At 31.4% G+C, this 23,294-nt stretch overlaps 2 protein-coding genes across 5 annotated transcripts; both read right to left on the reverse strand.

Moving 5' to 3' along the window:
- Positions 1-2,711: 2,711 nt before the first annotated feature.
- LOC144546305 (4-hydroxybenzoate polyprenyltransferase, mitochondrial-like) lies at positions 2,712-5,955 on the reverse strand. 4 transcript variants are annotated; one of them, XM_078294864.1, is made up of 8 exons: positions 5,603-5,955; positions 5,006-5,141; positions 4,515-4,635; positions 4,333-4,402; positions 4,059-4,211; positions 3,617-3,752; positions 3,389-3,485; positions 2,712-2,946 (listed from the first exon to the last, which is right to left on the reverse strand). In XM_078294864.1, exons 4-8 carry the CDS (start codon positions 4,351-4,353, stop codon positions 2,877-2,879), a joined length of 477 nt encoding a protein of 158 aa, XP_078150990.1. In that variant the 5' UTR covers positions 4,354-4,402; positions 4,515-4,635; positions 5,006-5,141; positions 5,603-5,955; the 3' UTR covers positions 2,712-2,876. The 4 variants fall into 3 exon arrangements, 3 of the variants coding, with proteins under 3 accessions (XP_078150991.1, XP_078150990.1, XP_078150989.1); XM_078294865.1 differs by having other exon boundaries at positions 5,775-5,955; XM_078294863.1 differs by lacking the exons at positions 2,712-2,946; positions 3,389-3,485; positions 3,617-3,752; ... (1 more) ...; positions 4,333-4,402; positions 4,515-4,635 and adding an exon at positions 4,742-4,862.
- Positions 5,956-9,378: 3,423 nt separating this feature from the next.
- Positions 9,379-10,638, reverse strand: LOC144546241 (uncharacterized). Its single transcript, XM_078294782.1, has 2 exons — positions 10,194-10,638; positions 9,379-9,737 (listed from the first exon to the last, which is right to left on the reverse strand). Exons 1-2 carry the CDS (start codon positions 10,636-10,638, stop codon positions 9,379-9,381), a joined length of 804 nt encoding a protein of 267 aa, XP_078150908.1.
- Between the last annotated feature and the right edge of the window lie 12,656 nt (positions 10,639-23,294).

Here is a 23,294-nt window from a genome sequence, read left to right on the forward strand (position 1 = left end):
CCCAACCGATTGGGGTTTGATTGGATTAACCGCCCATCGGTTCAAATGATACCGCATTAACCGCCCATCGGGCCATTGATTTTTAACGGGTAGGCCAGGTCTGGGCTTCACAAAATACCTGTGGGCTCGGCCCATTGCCATCACATTATGTGTATATAGTTCTTATATTATGGCTATACCATAAAGACACATGCACTGGACTGGTGCAAAACTGAGCATAGTAATTTGCTATTCCTTGGCAACACAACACGCCTGTCGCAAGAGAAAGTTAAAGCCATAGAATGCATGGAAGTATTTTCTTTCTATATAAAGCAATAGAATAGTAAGTACATTATTTTTTCCTTGATATTTCCCAACAAATTGAAATTACATCTTTTGTAAATTTGTTTAGGTAGATGCTCTTACTACAAGGAGAGGCGAAGAGGGAGGATTGGTAGTAGATCGTCTAGTGAACCAGATATGCTATACAAAACCTAAAATACACTTTTCACCCTCTCTCTTGGTAATTTTGATTCGTTATTTATTTATTTGTTTAATTTGGTTAGAATCTTCTGATAGAGCTTCACGGGGCTGATAAGGCATAGTTCAAAAAATCGGCCGATTCAACTCGGAATCGGACGGGACCGGGCCGATTTTTGCCCGATTCTCGAGTTTGTGCGATTTTTTCAAAAAAATCGGATGAACAGTGATGGAATCGGCCGATTTTCCGATTTTCCGGCCGAGTCAAGCCGAGTTATACCGAGTCAAGCCAAGTTTACTCCGAATTGAGCCGATTCAAAGCAAAAATTTCCGATTTCTCACTAACCTGAACTATGCTGTGCCATTCGAGTTTCATAGGGGGGAGTCTCAATCGCAAAAATTTCATTTGGGGGTCTCAAATCTTAATTGGCGCAAGCGCAGGCGCAGGAGAAGGAATCTCAATCGGCGCAGTCCCATTCGATTTGAGTGAAAAGGCGGAGCCGCGGAGGAGAAGAAATGAGAAAGGGGAAGAATTAGAAAGTGCGTACTGCGCAGGAAGGAGAAGAGAAATAAATCTGCTGTGATTTCAAAGAATCGCAGGGAGACAGCGATTCAAAATCCCTCCCTTCATTTTATGCTATACACGGATCTCAAGACAAGCTATTATTTATACACTAATCTTAAGAAAAATGAAAGGAGAGATTTGGAATCACAGGTTCCTACAATTCTTTGGAATCGCAGCAGATTTATTTCCAGGAGAAGAGATGGGTCGGCATGTATTAATTTTACTATCTTAAAAAATTACAATCCAGTCCTTCTTAATTTTACAATTTTTCAACTTTACATTTTGTTTTAGTGAAAGGCCCTTAGTTATGTATTAATTTATCACAAAAAAGTTCAAATTTTGAGAGGTTACATCTAAGCTATTAATTTTACTATTATTTGAATGTAATATTATCTTAATTAACATAGTTTTTTTTATAAATTATTTTTATCAATTTTTTCCTACTTTTTGGCTACAAAACAAGGCTTCTGTCAAAAAAAATCCGATTTACCGATCCAATTTTCTGATTCCGGCCGATTCATCCGATTCTAACTAGGCGGTCAAAAATCTAATTCCGATTCCGATTCCGATTTTTTGAACTATGGATACAACAATGGTATCAAACAACAAATATTTGCAGCACTGAATCTGCCATCAAGCCAACAATCGCAATCAAACCAGCATGGTCATACAAATACTGAAACTCAACCTACACTCACAAAAATAAAAATAAAACAATCAGAATTGAAAAAAAAACACCTTATATGTGTGGAACAGCATAAACTTTATCAGTGATGATTCCTTGCATGCATGGACCTTTTCTTAGCAACTTAGTCATTATTCATTAAAAATGCCAGTACTGTTGTTCTTCCCGACAAGCTTTTCTTATAAAATCACAAGCTTAAAGATATATAAAATGTCACATCGTACAATTAAACAATATAAATGGTCAAAAAATTTCTTCATACCTTTTCAAATCTTTGGTTTGGTACTACCATGCTGAATATACATTTAAATTTAAACTACAAAAGCTCATTTAGTTTTACGTTTATTACAAGCTTCCAGTGATCTATTAATATGAAAGTTCATTTAGTTTTACATTTAGTCAACCTCATTTGAAGATTAACCCAGTAATCACTAGGTGAAACACACGTATTATATGAGAAAATCCAGGGAACTTTGACAAACACAATTGGGCAAACATGTTAAACTACAAAAGGTTCCTAGTGAAAAGTCGTCTTCCCTCTTGATTAAATCCAAGCAACACCCTATAATTTATGAGCGCTCAACACTAAATTGTTAAGTACTTGAGTATGTGGTATATAAGTATTCAAAAAGTGAGTCAGTAAATAAATGGAAAACAGAAACCGAAAAATAAAGACAATGAACTATTATACTTTGCTAATTAGCAGCAAATTTTTACATTGATGTTTTAAGAGCACTGGAACGTTTCAAATATTAATGATTACCTAGTGGTGAGTGGCATCTATTATCAACAAATATCATTTATTGGTGTACCATGGAATAACAGAATAGCAGTGAATAGTATGGATTTCACAAAAAATGGTGTACCAGGAAGACTGATACTGGTACAGTCTTAGTACATTTCAATAGGAAGGTCTAACGAATCTCCACTGAACAAACAACAAATTAACCCAAATTCAAATCCATAATTCCTCATATCAAATTTATTTTGTTTACTAAAAAAAATCAAGTTTATTTTGTGGTCATTTTAAAAAATTCTGAAATGTAACTACACATACCCTTTGACATGCACTATTATTTTGAATACAAAACAAGAAATCAAATGCTCTTTCGTTATTTCCCGATATTATCCTGATTAGTCGACACTCTTGCTGTAGAAGTACTTGACTCAGTAAACAATCCTTCCCAGTATCATTCCAGCCATAACTATTGCTCCAAACCATTTGTTTGTTCTAAATCTGGAAAAAAAATTAAAACACAAATTAACATGCAGCTTAACATTGAATTTTATGGACAAGTTTACATGTTGGTTATTCAGTTACCAGCATTTATGGTAACTGAGACAGTTCAAAGTTTTGACAGCTTTGCACTATGTAATGAGTGGTGTTTTGTTTACTTATAAGATGGTTAGAAATACAAAGAACTTAATTTGATGATATTCAATGTTCGACACTTGAAATGAGTATTGAATTAATCTGAGACCTTAGAAAAATTCCAAATTGCTATGACGCATTCTAAATTAACCATTATAATTAAATGGTTTGGGTCAACCCTTTTATGAATATAAAAAATTTCTTCCGAAAGTGTTTGGAATTAATATTTCTGGCCTAAACCCTAGAAACAGGCAATGGAACTTATCATATTTCATAAGAGTATAAAAAATAGCTGATGCTCTGGTACTTCTTAAAACAATCTAAACCATTTGACAAATCAACTGTGTATGTCTGCCATAATAGGTGTCCAAATGCAGGAATCATAGATAAATAGAAGGCCCAACCTAACAAAAAGAAAAATAAAATCAGTTGAATTAAATCTGACAATAAAAGTTAACAAATTCAGTATATAAATGCACCACTCGTTAAATATATTGATTTTAAGAGCTTAAATTTAACATTTAAAGCAATTTACCCATATGAGCATTGTAGCCCGCAATCATCAAACTTCCAATGCAAATGGTTGCAAATCCAAGGAGCCAAGTCCTTGTCGAGTCTCCAAACAACAATGCTATGGATTTCACTCCGGCTTTCTTGTCTTCATTTTTATCCTTTTTTTATTGGAAAAAATAGAAAATTGGCTTCAAATTAATATTGAAATCTACCAATTGACTGTATGTCAATACAGTATTGGAGCTCTGTTTTGGATGTTTTTTATTCTGTCAAATAACTTTATAATATTTATGATTGAAATTTACCAATATTTTTACAGACGTGTGAAATTAATTAGTAACTAAGAAGTAATAGGTTTATCTATCATCTTGTTGACACAAGAATCCTGGTAAAATTATCATAAATTATGCTTGAAAATTCAACTTGTGGAGTGTGATATTCAAAAGTTAAATAAATAATTATACCTGATGTGCATATATTGTCTCATATACCATTGTCCAGCATATACCAGCAATGTGTACTGGTAGGAAAATGCAAACATCATTCAAATTTCCTTTTACGGCTGCCCAGCCGAGTGTAGCACCCCAACTATTGACTAAACCAAGAAAAGCTGGGGTCTGTAATATTTAACCCATCAAGTCATTAACAAAACCAGTTAATTGATGTAATTCTTTATATATTTTCATTAAGTTTGAAAAATTGAAAGAAAACAAATAATTGCACCAGTTCAAAACATACCCAGTAAGTCACTCTCTTCATAAGAGGATAAGCAAGCCACAATATTTGTTCCACTGCTGCTAGTGCAATACTATTTTACCAGTAGTAAAAGGATTTCAAAACAATTAGTATGGGAAAGGATCGATTCGATGTGCCATTTAATATTACATAATAATGTTACAATAATACTTTCTTTATCATACCATAATTTGTTAAGTTGTAGCACAAGCGGTATAAGCAACGAGATAATGAATCCCAAAACAACCACCCTTGAACTGGTGTGATCTCACCAGATACCAGTGGTCTAGTCTTGCAACGCTCTACCTGAGATATAGATTGAGAAAAACAATTATATCAATTGAAGGCCAATAATTATATACAAAACATAGTTGACCAGTAAACCTAGGAGTGTACTACAAGATAAATTTTTTTGCTGTAAAGCACTGTGTTGCTATGTTTAGTGGATGACTTCTTCCTCAGGAGTCAGAAGTCAAGATAGCTAGGTTGAATTCCCAGTGACTTTTAAAAGGCAAACACGAACAGGAAATTGGCTGTTGGGTTTTTATTATTTTAGAAAATTAATAAGTAGGCAATCTATACAACAATAATGACAAATAAATACAACAATATGTTCTATGGAAAATGTACACTAGATGTGGAAAACATACAGTTTTTTAAGATATATTAAACTTACTTTTCTGTCATAGTTTATATCAGCGAGGTCATTTGAAACACAACCGGAGGCAAATATAAGGAAAGACATCAAGTAGTACAGTCCGAATAATTTCAAATCAGGAAGTGCTCCAGGTTTTGTTGCCAGCATAATTGACCTGTCAATAGAAAAGTATATAAATATGGATGCCATATTCAGAAGGTAAAAACTGATCATAAGAGAGACACGGGACAAAATAAAAATTAATTGCCCTGATCAGTTTTATTTTGGCATTTGAATTGCAAACTTGGTGAAAACTTCTTTCAACAAAAGGAACAAAGAAGGGAACCAAAAAGAAAAGTCGTGTCTAATAGTTTACATGAATTGCATAATTTTCTTGCCATTGATGTACTTATACTGTTCCTTAAATCATACTTAACACCTAATTAACTAGCTCTGTCCGGACATACAAAACTTCTTTTATTAACCCTTTTTTTATTAAGAAATCTTTAGTTTATATATATAACGATATTTGCTTAGCTTGGTTATATATATATATAAAAGAAAAATATATCATCTTGTACTACTAATTTTTCATAAAACTAATGTATATAACACAGTTGTCATTTTTATATCTACCAAAAAGCAGGCCAGGAATGCAGCCGAATCGCGAGCCCGTAAGTGTCTAAGCGACTTAGTTTAGCATACGGCCTGAGCATCTTCAGTACATTCTCATCCACCCATGATATTTTACCAGTGGCCTTGCAGACAAACGATTTGTCTCTAAGCAATGACGGAGACAAAGATAGACCCGGCTTAAGCACAGGAAGAAACTTTTGTTGCAAAGGCTGTGCATGCGTCCTACGAAGATTCGCTTGTTTTTCGAAGTAGGCACGGTTACAGTTACCACGTCGTATGACGTATGGAATGGTGACAGAGGTACCTAAAACTTGCATTTTTTAGAGAGAGGAGATATAGAGAGAGTGAGATACAGAGACACAGAGAGAGGCTGTTAGTTGTAGTTTGAGAGGGTAATTAACATGACATGCAGTTGTATTTATAGATGCTGAAGAATATTCTTTTTGGTTGTATAAAGTTAGCAACAACGTAAGCCATTAGAGTTTGTAATTCTTTTTTATGTGACATATTCAAATTAAGCTGCGTGTAAGAATACGGAAAAAGTGATAAATATTCGATCCTACCATGTGTCTTTTTGGTTGTATAAAGTTAGCAACTACGTAATTTTTTTTTATGTGACATACTGATGGCAAATTTGACTTCACATGTTATTTTCACTTTGACTTTCTTTTCTTAGAATTCGAGACTTTGATTTCACATGTTATTTTTACCTTGACTTTCTTTTCCACATTGTATTTTTTTTTTTAACGTTCAAATAAGCAGAACCTTCTATTGAGATATAAAATGGCAAATTTGTCTTCACATGTTATTTTCACTTTGACTTTCTTTTCTTGGAATTTGAGACTTTGATTTCACATGTTATTTTTACCTTGACTTTCTTTTCCACATTGTATTTTTTTTAAAACGTTAAACACCTGCTATAGCAAGCCGACTTTAATTTTGACTTCCTTTTCTGTTTTCTAACGGTTCCACAAATTCAATTTATCGTGGGAACCGAGAATAAGTCAAACGGATAACACCTGTCAATGTTTTGTACAAGTTCCTGTACCAAATCCTACCTTCAAATTCTGAATAACTATAGCGCACGCACGAATAGATTTAGGACTTTCGTCGGACAATAAAAAATAGCGAATTAAATTTAAATACTTAAAATTCAATTTTATCAACCAATTAAGTAATAAATAAAATAATATTACAATGAGTTAAGTGACTATAATTCTAGATCTATTATTTTATTTTCACCAAATTCTCAAAATTATTCAAAATTACTCTAGTCATCCTTAATCACCCTCTAAATTCCTAGATCTACTCACTCATTTAAATTTTTTTCCTAAATTTACTTTTCTAATCCTACTTATATACTTAATCAGTCTAATACCTTAATTCTCATCTCGCTTCACAACCGGATACGCTCTTTCGACCACCATCGGGCTTTAATGACCAGATCTACTTACTGTTGTGCTCCGATCAAGATGAGGACTATAAACTCTGAGCCTCGATGATACCGCATTCTCAGCCCTGATTGGCTCCGCTCGGCTCCCTTCCATCTCCCGCATTCTTCTCACCAAATGAAAAAAGATAGAACCGAGATAAACGAGGTATTGTTATATCGTGAGTGAGACTTGGAAGAGAGTGGGAGGGGCGGATTAGAGAGAACGAAGGAGGATTGTGGTGGCTGGGGTTGCACTGGGTTTTTGGTTTTTGTTTCTCCTCTATTGCTTTTTGAATCGCTCAATACTACAGGAGCTGACCAAGATTTTTTTCAGGGGGGCAAAAAAATATCGAATCGGATTTAAATATCTTATCGGATTTAAACCCATTAACTAATTGGGTACTCGATAAAAAAAACAATGTTTTGACTTATGTTTTCCAATGCTCTGACTTATAATTTATGATCATTTAAATTATAATTCGAATTACCAACCATAATTCAAGAAATTTATTTTGATTTTAACACAAAATTTAACCCGAATTACAAATTAAAAATCTAGAGGAGGGCAAAAAAATTTCCATGGAGGGACAAACTTAAACGATATCGATAGATCACCACTAAAACTCGAAATCTAGGGGGGTGGCTGCCCCCCTGGTCTACTCCGGGTTCGCCCCTGCAATACTGTAAATAACTTATAAATTTTAGTGTTTGACTTATAATTTCAAATGCTCTAACTTTTAATACTAATATCAGTAAGAATTGAAAAATAATTGGAAATAGTATCTTAATGCAAATTTAAAAAATATTAAAAATTGAAATTTGAAATTTTTATCGGTTTACAGTATTCAACGAAATTGTGTACAAAGTTATGTGACAAGGTTTATAGAATTCAAAACAATTGGATGTAGCATATAGATGCAAATTTAAAACAATTAAAGTTTGAAAAAAATTAAAATTTGAAATTTGTTTACTGATTTACAGTATTCAACGAAATTGTCTACAGAGTTATGTGATCAGGTTTACAGAATTCAAAACAATTGAAAGTAGAATCTAGATGCAAATTTAAAAAAAAATTGAAAATAAAATAAAATTTTGAAAAAAACTTAAAATTTGAATTTTTTTACTGTTTACAAGATTTTTTTTTAAAGCATTGGCAGTGGCTGCCAAAGGGTACAACAATATAAAAGTAAAATACAACGGGGTCCCTCTAATTAACATAAATTAAACCACATGCATCCCTCCTGCAAAATCTTCTGACCCAAGATTACAGCACTTCTATGCTTCCCTTTAAACACCACTTCATTCTTTTGGCGCTACAACCACCAACAGACACATAGAAAGCGGTTAAGCCATTCAGCCTTGGCCATCCCTCCCCAACCTCTAGCCTCCAGCCAAGACTTTTTCCAGACTTCCTCTATTGAGAAACAAAGGTTCAATTGCCTTGTCAAAATGAGCTTCATGGCCGTATTCTGAACAAATCCACAAACCTCCCTAGCATAGGCACAGGTAAACAGTAGGTGGCAAATTGTCTTAGGATTTCCTGAATTACACATCGGACAGTTGAGCTGACATGGAATGTTCCTAATTTGCAGCACCTCTCGTGTGAGAATTTTATTTTGTATCGCCAAGGATCCAAAAATCCTTACGGTTGGTGGAGCTTTCGCCTTCTAAACATAGCTGAAAGCCCAATCGATTTTACCGCCATCTCTGAGGATCCTATAGAGGGACCTTGATGAATAAATGCCCGATTCTGTCAGATCCCAGCGAATTGCATCTCTATGACTGTCAAAATTTAGTGTCACCTGCGGAACAATGTCTGACAGAATTGGTACTGCATCCCTCAATGATAACATTGGCTGTGGAGGTTTGAAATTTTCACTATACTCGATCAGAGGAGGCCCGTCCCATGCGTCATACCAGAATGAGATTGAAGTGCCATCACCAACCACCCAAGAGGTACAGCGCAAGAAGAAAGGTCTGATTTTTATCAGCAAATTCCAAAAGAAGGACCCTGATTTATTCCAAATCTTTGGTTTTGTACCTCCGTTAATGGGAATTCGCTTGAGTCTTAGTTCAAAGACAGTAATTGCCCAGAGTTCCTCCTTTGATTGATACAACCTCCACCACCAACTCAATAGTAGCGACAGATTTTGGAATTCAATATCAGATATGCCCAAGCCTCCAATCGATTTCGCCAACCTACAGGATTCCCAATTAAGAAGTGACATTCCTCTTGTGTTATCTGATTTCCCCCAAAGGAAGTCCCTTCTCAGTCTGTCAATCTTTTTAATCACCCAATCCGGCAACTTGAAGCAGGACATGAAGTAAATAGGTATTGACGACATCATTGAATTGAGAAGCTGCAATCTTCCTCCTCTACTGAGCAATTCCCCTGCCATCCCTGCAGCCGGTACTGTAACTTCTCAATCAATTTCATGTATGTTCTTCTAGCCAGTTTCTTAACAGTCAATGGCAATCCTAGGTAGGTGATTGAAAGTTGTGAGATGGTACAACCCATAATCGCACTTATCACCTCATATTGATGCTGATGTAGATTAAATGGGATAATTGTACTTTTGGAATAATTAACCTCTAAACTTGACATCTTTGAGAATAACCTGAGCATGATTTTGAAGGTCGTGACTGTCTTAATGTCAGCCTTCAAGATAAAAGCTATGTCATCTGCATATTGAAGCGCCATAACTGGATCACGTATTTTAGGAGCAAGAATACAGTGGTTGAACTTGTTGAAGTTGAGAACTAGGTTTCTGAAGAACATCAACCGCTAAAATAAATAGAAGTGGTGATAATGGATCGCCTTGTCGAAGGCCTCTCTTATGGGAGAAAAATTTTGTGCAAGTGTCATTGATAACAACTCTGGATGAGCTTGTTTCAAGTATGTTAGAGATCCAATCAATCCACTTTGACGGGAATCCCCTTCCCTCCATCACTCTATTCAAAAATTCCCAATTTACCGAATCAAATGCCTTAGAGAAGTCAATTTTAGCTAAAATTGCTTGGTGACCCTTTGAAGATAGGTATTGCAAGATCTCCCTAGTAGCAATGAAATTTTTTGCAATATACCTTCCTTGAATAAACGTCGTTTGGTTGGCCGAGATCAAATCCGGCAAAACCTTTGAGAGTCTAATGGCTAGCAACTTGGAGATGAGTTTGGGGTCAAATTGATGATACTAATGGGTCTGAAATCCTTTGCATCAGTTGGGGAATCAATTTTAGGAATCATGTTTATGTTAGCCCTATTAATCTCTCTCAAATCCAATCTTCCATTATAAAACTGATGAAATGCTTGAATGATGTCCCCTTTAACCAGAGGCCAAAAGGTTTTTATGAACTCATTCGGCAAACCATCTGGACCACTGGCTTTATTTGCAGCAAGGCTGGCGACTGCAAATTGAATTTCCAATTCTGAAAAGGGGTGATCTAGTGAAGTCAGATCATGAGTGTCACTGTACAGGTTACTAACATCAAAAGAAAGGGTAGGCCTGGCTGTTCCCAGAGTACCCCTCATATCATCAACGAAAATTTGCTGAATCTGTTGCTCATCAGTAATTAAATGATCGCCATGTTTAAGGTGCAGAACCATGTTCAATCTTGCCCTTAAGGATGCAAAATTATGAAAGTAAGCTGTATTGCGATCCCCTTGTTGAAGCCATCTGCACCTGGACCTTTGAAACCATTAAGCTCCTCAAAAGCAGCAGGGAGTAGGTAGATAGGGTATGTAGGGAGTTACCATCATTAGCTGGGGTGGCTGGTGTTGGCTGGAGGGTTTCTTCCTTCGTGTGACAAGCTGCCACTCTTTAGTCACCTTTTCTGTCACTTGGGAGAAGCTCATTTTCCTTCTTCAATCAATAATTAGATGTTAGATGTCCAATTTCTTATCATGGATAAAAAGAAAATTGAGAATAATACATTATACCGTTTACAAGATTTAACGAAACTATCTACACAGTTATGTGATAATGTTTACAAAATTTAAAATAATTGAAAGGAGCATTTAGAAGGATATTTGAAAAAAAAAAAAGTTGAAAATTTTTTTTGAAAAAAAAATTGAAAAAGAAATTTGAAAAAAAAAAATTTTGAAATATTTTTTTACATATATCTGTTTACGTAATTTTAAAGTGATCATGGTTAGTTATTAGTTTTGAAAAACTGTTAGAGATCTTCTAGATATGGTCTTGGTCAAAGGTCTAAAAGTGGTCCCAATCGAAGCAGTTAAAGTTGAGATTAAAGTGGTCCCAGTCAAAGCAATTAATGAGAAGTTTATATGTTGACAGAATTCATTAAATTTATTTATAGGATTTAGTGTTGAAGTTTACCGACTTCGCTCGATTAGTTTACAGGATTTTTGAAAATATCTAGAAATTTTTGAGAAATTGGAGTCTTGATACTGTTAGCTACTTCCTTTATTTTAATCTTAAATTAACATAAAAATAAGTTTCTATTCTCGAACTGTTAGGTATGATTTTTTTTATGTATCGCTTCATCAGTCAACATTTTTTATGCAATTGATAATCAATGTGTTAACTTCGATCTTTTATTATGGTCGACTATATTGACTGCCCGTGCAGCGAACATGACATTGAAATCTTGTTTGACTGAACAAATTAATAAGTGTTACATCAAAATCATTTGTATATGTGACCTCTTATTAATGTAAGGACGACAAATTATACATGATCGCTAATATTGACAGTGACAATCCAAATGGCTATTTGATTTGAAACCTCAAACAATCTATTTGTTTTTTCTTAAAAGGATAAAAGGTTACCTCCAATCAGAATTCATTCTAACAATTTTGGTGGGAGCCACTATGATATAAAAATATTCTTTTACCATTCAAATCTTAATTTCATTATACTGTGAATATTTTTTAGTGCATTCAAACAATTGTATGGACCCGCTATTGGAGGAATTCAATCAAACAATTTTTTAAGTACATTCAAACAATTTTGGTAGGACCCACATAGATATAAAAATATTATTTTACCAATTAAATCTGAATTTCATTTTGATGTGAACATTTTTTTAATGCATTCAAACAATTGAGTGGGACCATTATTATATGCAAATATTTTATTACCAATCAGATATATTATTTAATACATTCCATGCGCAAATGGTTAGGTACATAAAATTAAAAAATAACCCGGCTTTGACCATAATGTGGATCCACGATATGGTGATATATGGTTAAATCATAATCATTCATTTGCCCAAGAAACGGATCGACACACACGGCCATGAATTAGCGTGCCGTCATCAATTAATCAAATCAAATTAACTTAAAATGTACCAAAATTTGCTTAACAATATTTATATATTTTTAAAAATCTGATGATCAATTATATTGTATATCACTAGTGCCGCTTATTTATACATATTTGCACAAAGATATTCTTTTAATAAATATATTTAAAAAGTATTATATGGAACATAATTAATAGAAGGAGACGGGCTTCCAAATGTTCGGACCCATAAAATGTTATATGATTACAATTAATATTACTTGTACGAGTACTAATTAATTCGTTATTCGTAAAATAAAAGATGAGGCACATAAGACCTTTCATGTCATGTATAAAATATTGCTGATTCATACATAAAATGTTCATTACAATTTATGTTGGCTCATGCATAAAATGCACATAACATTCTTCATGCTCATTATATAAATTGAATATATTAAAAATATTGTTGATTAATGAATATAATGCTCATTACATATATATAATGCCTTTCATGTCATGTACAAAATATTGTTGGATCATGCTCTTTGCAATTTCTATCATTTATATATATCATCCAATGTTTTGCACAAAAAATATTTTGCTTCACAAATCATAATTTTTTTAATTAAAATATGAGAAATTTAATTTACAATATCAATAAAATATTGGAGACAACCAAAAAACGTCAAAGTTTGATTTGTAATAGTTAGATTAATCACTTAGTTAAGTCTTATTGCCGATCAAATTAGTATGAGTAGTAGTACATTTAACTCATTAATTTAACATTCCGGCTCTCAGCCCTCTCTTATTTCTGCCAATCAAATTTTAAACTTATAATTAAATATTTCAACTTTAGTTTATATAAACAAAATGAAATTTATTGATCTTGTAGCCGGTGAAAACTTTGATTGTGAGTGTACTAGGTCTAGTTTTTTGGAGAGCGATATTTCTATTTTTTTATACAAGTGTTGTCTTCTTTGCAGAATAACGTTCGATACTGAGACACAACAAGATTCACATGTCAGACATAATTATGTGCAAAATTGAAACGTTGTTTGTCAACAATGCTGTCAAACTCTCCCGCCATTTACTAATGTCAGGATGGTGCATTCGGTTCATATACAAATTAATTTTTTAGCATGAAAAAAATGAAAGTCTGTATTAGGTTAAGAGAGTTATAATTAATTATAGCTTGATAAATAGAAAAGTGTAGTTAGGTTAAGAGATTTATAATTAATTATAAATTAATAAATTTCTCTATTAGGTTAACAGAGTTATAATTAATTATAACTTAATAAATTTAATATTTCAACTTAATGTTTTATTGCTTTAGTTTTAATAAATTGTGCAATTTTCGTTCTCATATTTTTCTAGTAGTTACAAAAAACATTGCATTTATTATTATTACTTTTTAATTTTACTAATGTTGTATAAGTTCTAAATTATATTATTTGAAAACAGTAATTTATCTTATCCAACTAATATATCACAAGTACTGATTTGTCCATTACATTTGGAGAATATGTACGAACCATATGACATTAATTTGTGATACTTTAGGGGACACATCAAATTGGGTTTAAATATAATATTGGAGAACAAATTCTTGAAACAAAGTACGTATTATTATATATATATATATATATTTTTTTTATATACGCTACATCTCAAATAGAACTCAGTGAATTAATTGACTCACACACGCTTCCAGAAAATGCAAAACGATGAGAAAATATTGGCATAAAAAAAACTCAAGTGAATCTTTGGATTCATTGAAATGAGATAATATTGTTAACATCTTTGGATTTAATGTCAACATTAAGTATATATGGATTTAATGTCAACATTAAGCATATATGTAATCTAATTATGGAACAAATAGGATAATAGACAATTAATATATTCATTAGGATGTGGTCCATAAATGTGTAGAATAATTTAGGCAAAGATCAAATTATTGTTGGACTGATTTAAAAATTTGCAATTCAGAAAAGTACATTTTTAGAGGTCAGAAATGTGCCTTTATGGAGGATTGTGCTGTCTGCACGAATGTCGATGCAGCCACACAACTTTTGATGTGTCAGCACGGTTTTTGATGCACAACACAAAATACATTTTTCAATTTGGCAGATTATATATAAGAATTGGTTCCCAAGACAGAAGGTAAACCAAGAAAAGCACGGAAACTGAATATATATTTTTTTCTTAAGAAAAATATAGTTTTGTGTACCTTCTCTTCTTCTTCCATCATTAAAGAATAGAGAAGAGGAATTCATTAAGAAATATGAAGATGATTTCTCAAGAGCCACACCTTGCTGTCTTGGAAGACTTATTCCTCGACCCGACAACAAAAGGCGAGAAGGACTTCTTGCCATTAAAGGCTTGTCTCGTTCTGACGGAGACGGCTTGCTCTACTATGACTTTGGTTATTTCATGACAAACGACATGAAATCAGGTATTATGTTCCGCACTTATGATTTATATTTTAGGTCTCTTTGGCATATGACGGTTTTTAAGTTAAGGTGGAGAACTGTTTCTCCTTCTCCGGGATGTAAGTGTTTGACCCCTAGATGAGATGTAATTATTTGATATCTAGATAAGACGTAGTTGTTTGACCTTATGATTCCCCAACACCTAAGACTTGCATTTTTGCGAGGGAGGAGATATAGTCATATCACTAGTACAAAAAACCCCTTCACCGACGGTTGAAATACCCCTACACCGACTGTTATAGCGGCGTCAGTAAAGCCGGCGCCAGTGAATGTTACCTTTTACTGACGCTCTAAAAACAGTCAGTGTTGGGTTCAACACTGACTGTTTTTAAAGCGTCACTGTTGAACGCCAACACTGACGCTTTTAAAAACCGTCAGTGTTGAGTACCAACACTGACGCTTTAAAAATAGTCAGTATATTTAAAAACAGTCAGTGTTGGACATGGTTCTATTTGATTCTAGGCTAGCCTCCATATTTTTGCTAGCCATATATTACCATTCTGGATACACGTTGATATTTCTTTTTTGGGAATTTAATTTTTAAAATTAGCCACCTTCAATTTGCTAGCCACATTAATCATAAACAGGTATAGATACATAAAACAACATAAATTATCACGAGAAACATTCAACACGTTGCCATTGTTTATACTTAGGTCACTGTTAATGACTTCACTTTGGGGTCACCATTATTCATTTAAATGCTTAATTATCATTTAGACATTTACCAATTTATAGTGATATACGATAACTATCTTTGTTTGACAACAGAAACAAGTTATATAGATTAAAATATATATATATATATATATTTATATATAAATATTTTCTCTATGATATAGATAGATTGTGAATCAAGTCTGATATAATTTTAAAAATCATTCAATCATTATCAACATTAATGTGAATAAAACTTTTTTTTTATTATTTTGATAATTATAAGCCAGTTATCACAGTTGCAAACAATTTTGTTATCAATATAACCTTCTGTTTTAATTTTTTTAAAGAAAACAAGTGGATCGATGCTTTGTAACACTGGTTGCATGAGCTTTATTCAAAGGAAACAGCTAACAGTCTTCCAACTCCAGTCCCTTAAAAATTCTTAGATATTTTTAACTAATTCTGTAAACATCAATATTAAATCCTGTAAACATAAAAACGCGTGAAAGCTGTTAAAAACGCGTGAAAGCTGTTAAAAACACGTGACAGCTGTTGAAAACGCGTGACAGCTGTTGGGGACCACCTTCTGTGAACATACACATAATATCCTGTAAACATACACATATTATCCTGTAAACATACACATATTATCCTATAAACATACACATATAATTCTGTAAACATACATATTGTACTTGAAATTATAGCAGTCGAAATTATGGCAGTCGAAATTATTTTCTCTTATTCAAATAACCTTTAGGTGCCTGAAACATCAAACATCCTTTGTGATCTTGACGAACTTTTACTTTCCATTTCTTTCATGAAAATGGAAAAAGGAGGAAATGTTGGATTCTCCTAATCTTGGCTTTAGATCGTCAATTGTGAATCAATAGTTTTCAGTTTTCTAACCACAAATAAGTATATGTTGAAAATAAAGATGAAAATACAGAAAAAATAAATCTCAGACATTCATCATAAATCAAGAGGTCGAGATAAATAAATTTGTCCATAATAAAAAAATGTTGGGTTATTACTAGAGGTTTGCTAAACCCCTAACGGGTTGAGCCCGTTTTGCCCGGCCCGTACCCGTTACCCGTGGTACCCGTACCCGTTGCCCGGGTACAAACGGGTAGACGGGTAGACGGGTACGGGTAATAAACGGACCGGACACCCCTATTTTGAAATAAACCCATTGTACCCGTACCCGTCTACCCGCCAACCCGTACCCGCCTACCCGTACCCCTATACCAGCCTACCCGTACCCGTACCCCTTTACCCGTACCCGTATCCCTTTACCCGGTTGCCCGTACCCGTTACCCGTTACCCGTACCCGTTATCCGTTACCCGTACCCGATCCGTACCGCAAAATTCAAATTTTTTTGAATTTTCCGCCGGTTCAAGACGGGGCCCGGGCCAGGTCAAATCAAACCCGGCCGGACCCACCCGGGTCACCTCAACCGGTGGTTTTTTTTTTTTTTTTTTTTAATTTCAAATTTTATTCCCTCTCCAATTTTTTTCTTTAAATACACCCCTCTAATCCTCTTCCTCTCCACACTCAAATTTTCAATCTCTCAAACTCAATCTCAAATTCTCATTTTTCATTATTCTAAATTTTTAAATTTATTGTTTGAAAAACATATGGTTGTAATTTAATTCATTTTACAAATACGCAAACGGAATTAGAGGTTCGCTAAACCCGTGACGAAATTACGAAGGTATCGAAATTACAAAGTTGTGCACCTCCCGCAAGATTTCTCCGCGAAATTTAAAGGTTAGATTTATTTTATGTTAGATTAATTTATTTTTGTAGAGTAATTTAAAATTTCATATTAGATTAATTAATTTTTGTAGAGTAATTTATTGTTGTAGATAAATGTATAATTTAAATTGAATGTTAGATTTAGTTTATGTTAGATTTGTTACATTTATTTAATTTATGTTAGATTTGTTAGATTTATTGAATGTTACATTTATTTAATTTATGTTAGATTTATTAGATGTGATTATGTGAACTTGTGAAATAATTAGATTTATTTTGAATATGTTAGATTTTATTTTTGAAATTCGGATTTATTTTTAATAGGTTAAAAAAATATGTTAGATTCATTTTTGTGAATATGTGAAATATTTTGAATATGTTAGATTTATTTTATGTTAGATTAATTGATTTTTGTAGAGTAATTTAAAATTTCATATTAGATTTATTGTTGTAGATAAATGTATAATTTAAATTGAATGTTAGATTTAGTTTATGTTAGATTTGTTACATTTATTTAATTTATGTTAGATTTATTAGATGTGATTATGTGAACTTGTGAAATAATTAGATTTATTTTGAATATGTTAGATTTTATTTTTGAAATTCGGATTTATTTTTTATAGGTTAAAAAAATATGTTAGATTCATTTTTGTGAATATGTGAAATATTTTGAATATGTTAGATTTATTTTTGAAAATGATAGATTTATTTTGAATAAGTTATATTTTTTGAATATGTTAAGTAATTGTATTTATTTTTGAATATGTTAGATTTTTTTTAAAATAGATTAGATTTTATTTTTGTTTTTTCAAATTCTTTTTTTTTTCTGTTTTTTCCGGATTTTTTTAATTTTATTTTTTTCTGTTTTTTTTTAAAAGAAGTTTTATTTGAAATTCATTATATAACTAGGTTAGATTTATTTGTTGAATATGGTAAGTAATTGTATTTATTTTTGAATATGTTATATTTATTTTTAAATAGATTATATTTTTTTTCTGTTTTTTCCAGATTTTTTTAATTTTATTTTTTTCTGTTTTTTTTTAAAATAAGTTGTATTTGAAATTCATTTTATAACTAGGTTAGATTTATTTGTTGAATATGGTAAGTAATTGTATTTATTTTTGAATATGTTATATTTATTTTTAAATAGATTATATTTTTTTCTGTTTTTTTTTCTGTTTTTTCCGGATTTTTTTAATTTTATTTTTTTCTGTTTTTTTTTAAAAGAAGTTGTATTTGAAATTCATTATATAACTAGGTTAGATTTATTTGTTGAATATGGTAAGTAATTGTATTTATTTTTGAATATGTTATATTTATTTTTAAATAGATTATATTTTTTTCTGTTTTTTTTTCTGTTTTTTCCAGATTTTTTTAATTTTATTTTTTTCGGTGTTTTTTTAAAAGAAATTGTATTTGAAATTCATTATATAACTAGGTTAGATTTATTTGTTGAATATGGTAAGTAATTGTATTTATTTTTGAATATGTTATATTTATTTTTAAATAGATTATATTTTTTTTCTGTTTTTTCCAGATTTTTTTAATTTTATTTTTTTCTGTTTTTTTTTAAAATAAGTTGTATTTGAAATTCATTTTATAACTAGGTTAGATTTATTTGTTGAATATGGTAAGTAATTGTATTTATTTTTGAATATGTTATATTTATTTTTAAATAGATTATATTTTTTTCTGTTTTTTTTTCTGTTTTTTCCGGATTTTTTTAATTTTATTTTTTTCTGTTTTTTTTTAAAAGAAGTTGTATTTGAAATTCATTATATAACTAGGTTAGATTTATTTGTTGAATATGGTAAGTAATTGTATTTATTTTTGAATATGTTATATTTATTTTTAAATAGATTATATTTTTTTCTGTTTTTTCCAGATTTTTTTAATTTTATTTTTTTCGGTTTTTTTTTAAAAGAAATTGTATTTGAAATTCATTATATAACTAGGTTAGATTTATTTGTTGAATATGGTAAGTAATTGTATTTATTTTTGAATATGTTATATTTATTTTTAAATAGATTATATTTTTTTTCTGTTTTTTTTTTAAATAAGTTGTATTTGAAATTCATTATATAACTAGGTTAGATTTATTTGTTGAATATGGTAAGTAATAAACCTTATTTTTGTGAATAGGTTTACATTTTTTAAAAATGTCATCTCATCGTGATTCGGTGCAAGAAGATATCGCGAGAATGTCGGCCGATATTTTTGGCCCCGAAATACCAACTACAAATTATCCACATCCACAACCTTATTTTGATAGTTCCTCTCAAATGCCGCCACCGAGCCTCAGCCTAATTCAGATTCAGACGGTGCGGAAGAAAACGAACAATGGTATATGAATCCAAACTACTAGATAGGTAGTGTCGGTATAATTTTCTAACCTCTTTTAATATTTATGGTTATTTTAAAAATTATAATTTCTAAACATTTCAATTAGTTTTTAAATTATTCATTTTAAAGAACAATTACTAACAAAAAAAAAAGTTAGAACTCCGCCTATGTTATTTTACATAGCCGGTCCCAAGCCCGGAATAAAGGAGGAGGGTAACTTTTATTTTTTAATCTATTGTTTTCAAATTATTCATAATTATTTTTAATGTAATAAATTAATTTAAGATATTATTATTTATATTTTATTGTTTTAATTATAATGAGAATTTAAAAATAAAATAAAATGACTTGCTTAAAGAAATAAATAAATAGATTTGTACTTAGCCGTATAAATATACAAATTTTCGTACGAATAATTTTTATATATAAGGTACAAATTTTATTCATTTATAAATTATAAAGACGCGAGTTGATAATTTCATGTATATATATACTCTATTTGATATCGAACTATTCATATTATAAAAATTGAATTATAAACACGTAATAATATTTATACGACACTGTAAAAAAAACAGAAAAAAAATATTAAACAAAACAGAAAAAAAAAACAGAAACAAAGACAGAAAAAAAAAAAACGGAAAAACAAAACAGAAAAAAAAAAAAAAAAAACTGACAAAAAAAACAGACAAAAACCGGAAAGAAAAACAGAAAAAAAAAACGGAAAAAAAAACGGAAAGAAAAACAGAAAAAAAAAAAAAAAAACCGGGCGGACCGGACCCGTACCCGGATACCCGGACCCGTACCCGCGGTACCCGTACCCGTCAACCCGCAACGGGTACGGGTAATAAACGGACCGGATATATGTTTTGGGAGTTTTACCCGTCTACCCGTTACGGGTTTTACCCGTACCCGTTGTACCCCTTTACCCGTCCTACCCGTTAGCAATTGACTAGTTATTACTTATTAGTTATATAATCAGTATCGCATGAAAAGAAAACTTTTAGTTGGATTTATAGTCCTTCACAATATTTTAATCTAATAATACAAGCAATCGAAATCATATATTTTATTGTGATTTATATAGTTGTAAACTTGTAACTGATACACATGAAAAATGTAAAATTTAAGCCACCAATTAAAAAAAGAGTATAGAATTTAAAGGAATGACGTATATTTTATAATTCCTTGAACAATTTGAAATTTTCATCATTTAACAGATTTTTACGGATTGTTTTCATTGAATAATTTTGACACTTTTTTTGTGTGGATAAAAATACCGAAGCATTTAATTGGGATTACGACGTTAAGAAATTGTTAATGAACGTTACCGTCTTTTAATTCTTGTCCGTTTCTAGAAATATGGAGGCTTGACCTTTATAGTTTACCTTTATAGTTTTTGTAAAGAAAAATGTCCGTTTCTAGAATCTCATAGATGTTGACGATCTTCTTTCAATTTTTCTGTTTCTCTTATCTTCTCTTTTTAGTAGTTCATTTTTTTTTTCTTTGTTGGAATCGAAGACCAGACTACAATCTGGACCGATCTTCCATGGTTCTAGAATGATCTCAGTGCTTATCAAGATGTCAGATAAGATATCACGGGACCAACCGTTCCTAATACTATTTTTTTTTTTTTCTTTTTTTTTGCAGAAAAAAAAATTAGTATCAGGATCGGTTGTTATAAACAACCGTTCCTGATACTATTTATTTATTTTTTCTGCAAAAAAAAAAAAAAAAAATAGTATCAGGATCGGTTCTAAGCTAAGAACCGATCCTAATTATCAAGTATTAAGATCGGTTCTTAGCTTAGAACCGATCCAGATACTATCTGAATCGGTTCTTAGCTAGGAGCCGATCCAATTAGTTCATGTGCTGTGTTTTCATTAGCTTTTAGTATCGGTTTTATTGATAAAACCGATCCAGATAGGTATTAGTATCGGTTGGTTCATACAGCCGATCCTGATTTCAGTTTTTCCACTAGTGACAAGTAAATTTTGCTATTAACTATTTTACTATCTGAAAACATACACATCTTCATAAACAAAGGAAGCGTCTAATTGTCCACAGCTTTTTGTCCACCATTTGTCCACAGCTTTGACTTGCGCGAATACTGTAAAATTACCTCTACATGTTGTATAATTATACAATATATCACATAAAATATATCAGTTAATCACAAAACATCCAGCAACTATTTGAAGTGGTCCCATCATAGTTAGAAAAAGATTGCAACTTGCACAACAAGACAAAATAAATGTACTTTCCAACTGTACTTTCGGAAATTACAGTTATAGGAAGTTATTGGCAGTTAGAGTTAATTATTAGCGTCCGCACTGGGTTGAATCTTGTATACTGTAAAATTGAATCTTGTATACAGTAAAATTTTCAATTGAATATTGTATAATGTAAAATTGAATCTTCTACACAGTAAAATTTACAATTGAATCTTGTATACTGTAAAATTGAATCTTGTATACAGTAGAATTTTCAATTGAATCTTGTATACTGTAAAAATTAAATCTTGTATACAGTAGAATTTTCAATTGAATCTTGCATACTGTAAAATATATGCTGTAAAATTAAATCTCGTATACTGTAAAATTTTCAAATAATACTGTAAATTTTCAATTGAATCTTGTATACTGTAAAAAGACAGTTAGATGGGAGTGGATAATATTGTGGACAAATGGTGGACAAAACCCAGTGGACAGAAACCTTTTCTCTAAACAAAAGAAGAAGACATACACATCTAGATAAACAAAAAATCAAGCATAAGGAATCTACACTTGCAGCTATCAACGATCCCTTTTGTCCATGAGCCTCATGCTGCATGGAATTTCTTTTTTTAGACTATGATTATGACTTCACATGTTATTTCCACTTTGAGTTTCTTTTTGTAGAATGTGAGAACTTCACGTGTTATTTTCACTTTGACTTTCTTTTTCTAGAATTTAAGACTATGACTTCACGTGTGATTTTCCCTTTGACTTCCACATTGTATTTTTTTAAAAAGTTAAACACATGCTTATAGCAAGCCGACTTTAGGTTTGACTTTCTTTTCTGTTTTCCTAACGATTCAATAAATTCAATTTCTCATGGGACCCTCCGAGAATAACACCTGTCAATGTTTTGGACAAGTTCCTGTACCAAATCCTACCTCTAATTCTGAATAATATAATTGCCCACAGACAAAACGATTTAATACTTTCTTCTGAAAAAGAAGTACCGAAATAGATTTAATAGTTAATTAGATTTAAATTCATTAATTAATTTAAGTAGTACTAGATAAAAATAATATTTTAATGAATTTATAATTTCTAATACTCTGATTATAATTTATAATTTTCTAACTTTTAATTCTAATTATCAATAAGAATTTAAGGATTTATTCTAATTTTAATCTGAAATTAATTACATTCTAATTACAAAATTAGAATTTCAGAGAAATAAATAAAATTCTAAGAAGGGGCAATGTTAGTCATGACCTATTAGGGGTGATTAATGAGCGAGCATGAGCGAGTTAGGGTATGCTCATGCTCGCTCATTTAGTAAATGAGGGAGTTGGTTAATGAGCGAGTTTAAGCGAGTTGATAAATGAGCGAATCGGAAATGAGCGAGTTTTTAATGAGCGAGTTATGAGCGGCTCATGAGTTATGAGTACTAAAACTTAATAAATTGAAATAATTCATTTAAATAAAATATAATAATAATCCAACAAAAATAAAATCATATTACAAAAATCAATAGTATCATCAAT

The sequence above is a fragment of the Carex rostrata genome, chromosome 29, assembly GCF_964058835.1.
Source record: "Carex rostrata chromosome 29, lpCarRost1.2, whole genome shotgun sequence".
NCBI lineage: Eukaryota > Viridiplantae > Streptophyta > Magnoliopsida > Poales > Cyperaceae > Carex > Carex rostrata.